Here is a 5,357-nt window from a genome sequence, read left to right as displayed (position 1 = left end):
CGAGATCCGTGTTCTGGACCAAACAAGACATATAGTCTTTAAAAATCGAATCCAGTATTAGATCAATCATACCCGACCCGTACCAAGGGCAACTGAAAATCGGATTCGGGTTCCACCAGCTATGATCTTACAAGAACCGATCCGTTTTCACCAACCACTGCGAATCAGGGAGAGGGAGGGAATCCCTCGTTATCGGAAATATATGATGGCAGAGAGATCGCGGGTGACTCAGACTCTGCCTCTCATTTTTGTTCCTTTCCTTTCCTTGCTTCCGTCGGTGGGGGAAGGGCTGGGTCTCCATCCTCCACTCCTTCGTTACCCTTCTCGTCTTCTTCCTCTTCCCTCTTCTCCACCATTCGTTCGATTCCTGGTTCACAACGTCGGCCCCTCATCTTTTATTGATCCTCCACAAACTCGGGATCACTCTCGTCTTCTCTCCATCCCTATCTTTCTTCCCGAATTCCTCATTCTTCGCTCTCTCGTTCTTCTTGTGCTCGGAGATTTTTCGGTTGTGTTTCTTCGCGGATCCGATCGAGAATGGAGCTAAACTACAGGGTTTAGCCGTTTAGGTCGAAGATTTATTGTTCTTGCCCGGTTGGACCAATCGGATTCGCGATTTGGAGCTCGGGCTCCGAGGTAACACGTTTTTCATTGTGATTTTCGGTTGAACGTTTCAGATTCTGATATGCGAAACTGTAGTCGGGGAAGAATCGGTGTGAACTGGATCTCTTTGCGTGTTTTTAGGCTGAGATCTTAGTCTGGTAGCGAATGTTTGAGATCTCGATGTTTTCAGCCTAAGATCGTTGTAAAAGCGATTTCTGTTATTTGTTGTTTCGAATCGTGACGTCCGGTTTCGTGTTTTGTTGAGAATTTGTGAGATCGAGATTCTTTTCGCATTTCTTTGCAATTGTTTGGATTTTGGTCTATAAACCTAAATATCGTAGCTCGTAAGCTTTTGGCTCTCTTGAATGCTTATTTTCCACACTTTCTGACTCGGAACTCAAGGGAACGAGCATCAAAACGCGATTTCAGGCTGAGAATTGTCCGAGATATCGATATGAAGAGCTAGTTTTCCAAGTATCACCGGAAATTTGTGGAAATTACCTTCCAGTAGTCTTATTATTACGTCTACACTGATTTGCATTCCTTTTCTTCTTAATTACATTTGTAGTCTACAGAATAGCTACTTGTAATTTCTTTCTCTTCGGTTTATACAAAGAGTAGCTGACGAGGAGGCACTCCAGTTTTTATCCTTTGCATTTCTGATCAGGTTCGAAGATGGAAGAAAGCTACTTGACTTTTTCAGCTTGAATTTTCCAATTTCCCGGTACAGTTCTTTCTTTTGCTCCTACTAAAACTGTTGATGCTGTGTAGTTGGTGCGGTTTGATCATGATTATATTTGGTATATCTGCTGCCTCTTCTTCTTCTCCTTCTACTGCTACTATTACTGCTGCCACTACCGCTACATTGGATGAACGACAATATGCATTTCATTATATTTAGCGACGAAATATTTTTTTGTTCACTTTATACATGAAAACATAAGAAGAAAATGGTTTTAAGTTCCAAAGACACCGTTACTTTTGAGAAGGAAAGGAAGAGCACTTCTATTATTATGTTTTGTAGGAGCATTTTTGGATTTGGTTTGCTGGAGTTGAACAGAGTTGGGGAAAAGAAAGTTATTGAAGAACATGAATAAGTTGCCTTTCGTTCTTTTCTTTTGGACACTATGGGAGCATAGGTGGTGCTATTTGAGCAATGGATAATGAATTTTCTCCCCTGTAATGTCCACCACCATTGTGGGATAGATGTGATACCATTGTGGTCGCCATCTGAATAACTATAATATTCAAACAGGGTTTCTGTACGTGGTAACTGCTTCACTTTCGTGAAAATTGTTTAACCAGTAACATATTTTCCTTTAATTTTTTTCTGTTTTGGTTGTGTTTGCCGTAAGGCATTTTAAATTAATTAATATATGTAATCGAGCACATCTCATATCAAAGAGTCAGTTGCCTAGAAAACATTAAATTTGTGATTAGAAGTTAGGAAACAATGTGTAGAACTGTAGACAAGCAGCTTTTCGCCCCATTAAATTTCCCAACAAAAGCAAGGCATTTTGCACTTTTATGAGTATGCAAGGAAAGTTAGACGCCTAAGGGATATATATGCCCAAAATATTATGTGCAGAGTTGGGCTGCTAGTAGAACAGAATTCCTCATCATTATGAAACAATCATCTGGCAACTTGAATTGAATTCTACAGTGGGGTTATAGGCATAATGTAAACAACTATTCATGCTAAGATCAAGTATGACATATTCCATATTAAGTAGAAACTTTAACCTTTACTTTTGGTTGGAAGGGAGTGAGAAAAAGAAAAAAACAAGAAAAAGCATAACACCGATATATGTTCATTTGGCCTATTCATAATAACTAAGAGTTGTACACCACTTGGTGAAACATAAGTTACACAATGATGGGTGTAAACCTCAAGAATTTTTATGGCTTCCCTGACGAAAAATCTCTCAGCTGTGAAGTTTTTCTTCTGTTTTTTTTCATCTTCTTCTTCCATCCCTTTCCTCCATTAATGATACATGAGTTACGAAATGATGGGTGTAAACCTCAAGAATTTTTGTGGCCTCCCTGTAGAAGAATCTCTCAGCTGTGAAGTCTTTCCTCTGTCATTTTTTTGATCTTCTTCTTCCTTCCCTTTCCCCCATTAATGATACAGAAGTTGCACAATGATGGTTGTAAACCTCAAGAATTTTTGTGGCCTCCCTGACGAAGAATTTCTCATCCGTGAAGTTTTTCTTCTATGATTTTTTCATCGTCTTCTTCCATCCCTTTCCTCCATTAATGATAGTTGGTCGAGTCCTCTGTGGAATGGCACCTTAGTTACGTTTCCTGGTCCAGTCCTATGTGGGATGGCACCTTGTGAGTCTTATTTTATGTACAAGGTATTTATAGGTAGCTATGAGAGTTCTCAACCAAAAAGAGTCTGCAACCTACTTGCTTGTCATGTCATTGTCTTCCTTTCTCTTTTTCCCAATAGACCAGCACGCTGATAGGAAGTTCCATCTTTCACAATGCAGAAACTTTAAACATCTACTGGTATCCTGTTGTATGCAATGCATTCCTTTTACTTATTATGAAAACATATTTTACTGATCCAAACATAATCTGAAGATATTGGATTCTGATTTCCTCTTGGTAAGTTGGTGGAAATGTCTTAAAATAATAAATGTTTTCCTTCTACATCATCAATGGAATATGATTTTTCTTTCTTTGCCATGTCAAACTTTTTTTTTCAGGGGATCTATTGCTGGTTTCGGAGGCTGATGTGGATAGAGTTTGTTTTGGTTGAATGAATATTTTCATACGGAAAATATAGTAAAGCCATTATTGGTACTGGTAATGAACTTAGAAAGCATTATACTATCCTATATCAAGATTCAAGAATGATAAGAGGTTTTCCTTTCTAAATTAGGGAATTATCATAGCATCGGTACACTTTGTCATCAATCAACCTATCCATGGGTGACATTGCAAAGGACTTGACGGCTGGGACCGTGGGCGGGGCAGCACAGCTTATCGTTGGCCATCCATTTGACACCATAAAGGTGAAGCTCCAGAGCCAGCCAGCCCCACTTCCTGGTCAACCTCCCAAGTATTCTGGTGCTATCGATGCTGTCAAGCAAACTATTGCTGCAGAAGGGCCTAGGGGCCTGTACAAAGGTATGGGTGCTCCACTTGCTACAGTTGCTGCGTTCAATGCAGTTCTCTTCACAACCAGGGGTCAGATGGAGGCACTGCTCAGATCTGAACCTGGTGTGCCATTGTCCGTTGAGCAGCAGATGGTATGTGGTGCCGGTGCCGGTATTGCAGTCTCCTTCCTGGCATGTCCAACTGAGTTGATCAAATGCAGGCAACTCCTCTTCCATATGCTTCAAACTTTCCACGATCTCTGACTTTAAGTTTATTTTTAATTTTGTTGCAATGTTGTCTGGCACATTACTGAACTGCTGGAGTTCTTAATGCCAACAAAATTTAGGTTGCAAGCACAAAGTGCGCTGGGTGCTGCCGGAGCCTCTGCTGCCACCAAGTACAATGGACCAATGGATGTCGCCAAGCATGTGTTCAAATCTGAAGGAGGTACGAGGGGTCTGTTCAAGGGACTCGTTCCAACCTTGGCTCGTGAGGTTCCTGGCAATGCCCTCATGTTTGGTGTGTATGAATTGGTTAAGCAATATCTTGCTGTTGGGAAGGACACATCCAACCTTGGCAGAGGATCTTTGATTCTTGCTGGAGGATTGGCTGGGGCTTCTTTCTGGCTATCAATTTACCCAACTGATGTTGTCAAGAGTGTGATTCAAGTTGATGACTATAAAAATCCCAAGTATTCTGGCTCGATGGATGCCTTTAAGAAGATCCTTCGGTCAGAGGGGGTGAAAGGGCTATACAGAGGGTTTGGACCTGCAATGGTACGAAGTGTTCCAGCAAATGCTGCTTGTTTTCTTGCATATGAAGTAACAAGATCTAGCCTGGGTTGAAATATTTGTCCAATGTTTTTGGCGAAGCTTCCCAGTGAATCATGTAGATGATTTTCTTTCCATGCTTTTCTCAAGGTATTTTTCTTCTTGTTCTGATTAAAATTGGTCTTTGTACCTTTCCATCATTGACACTTTTCTGATGATATTATGATTCAAATCATTTTATTCAGTGATGTGCATGATGGTCATTTTGGTAAAGTTCCTGAATATCACATTCAAAAGATAGTTTGGTATAATCTAACTACCAATAGTTTATTCATTTGGATCTCATGTAACTAGTGTGCTCCAGGTGAAGTCTTAGGCCAACTTCTGAAGCAAATGGTGGGTAAAGAAAATTTATGTGCTGATAGTTTCAGCAAAAGTACAAATGAAAATGTTTAGAATAGTGAACAAAACCATATTGAAATATAAAGATTCATCATCATCATGATCATCATCTTCATCAAGCTTTATGCCAACTACATGGATTGGGAATCCTTGATGCAATGTCTCAGGCCTTGAGATCTCATGCTACTGAATATAGTTCCAGGAAAGTCCTGCTTAGCTTATTGTGTTGGGCAAGGGTTTAGCCTTTGACAGCCTTTACTGGATTCTGATCCAGCTATCCAATCAGGTAGGTCCAAATTTTGTTAAGAAGTTCGCTTGTGGAATTCATCTTTACCTGGTTCGATCCTGGTGCGAATTACCAAATTGGTCATTGGACCCTATGTGATCCGAGCTGTTATGCTTATTGGCCCAAGTGAAGTGGTAATGTCCAGCCTTGGTTGGTTGTCTGAGGATCTGATCCATTTGGATTAATCTTGG

General features: G+C 40.4%; 1 protein-coding gene across 4 annotated transcripts; it reads left to right on the top strand.

The window, feature by feature from the left end:
- Window positions 1–200: 200 nt before the first annotated feature.
- LOC149813661 (mitochondrial carnitine/acylcarnitine carrier-like protein) lies at window positions 201–4,722 on the top strand. Of its 4 annotated transcripts, none has more exons than XM_089992360.1 (5): window positions 201–636; window positions 1,225–1,327; window positions 3,315–3,414; window positions 3,491–3,928; window positions 4,055–4,722. In XM_089992360.1, exons 4-5 carry the CDS (start codon window positions 3,537–3,539, stop codon window positions 4,551–4,553), a joined length of 891 nt encoding a protein of 296 aa, XP_089848486.1. In that variant the 5' UTR covers window positions 201–636; window positions 1,225–1,327; window positions 3,315–3,414; window positions 3,491–3,536; the 3' UTR covers window positions 4,554–4,722. The 4 variants fall into 4 exon arrangements, with proteins under 4 accessions (XP_089848486.1, XP_089848483.1, XP_089848482.1 ...); XM_089992357.1 differs by having other exon boundaries at window positions 261–636; window positions 1,271–1,327; window positions 3,315–3,408; XM_089992356.1 differs by having other exon boundaries at window positions 261–636; window positions 1,271–1,327.
- The last annotated feature ends 635 nt before the right edge of the window (window positions 4,723–5,357 follow it).

This window comes from Nuphar pumila, chromosome 16 (assembly GCF_984573655.1).
Source record: "Nuphar pumila chromosome 16, dmNupPumi1.hap1.1, whole genome shotgun sequence".
NCBI classification, from domain to species: Eukaryota; Viridiplantae; Streptophyta; class Magnoliopsida; order Nymphaeales; family Nymphaeaceae; genus Nuphar; species Nuphar pumila.
Note: the sequence above shows the minus strand (reverse complement) of the source record. Positions and strands in the feature narration are given on the sequence as shown.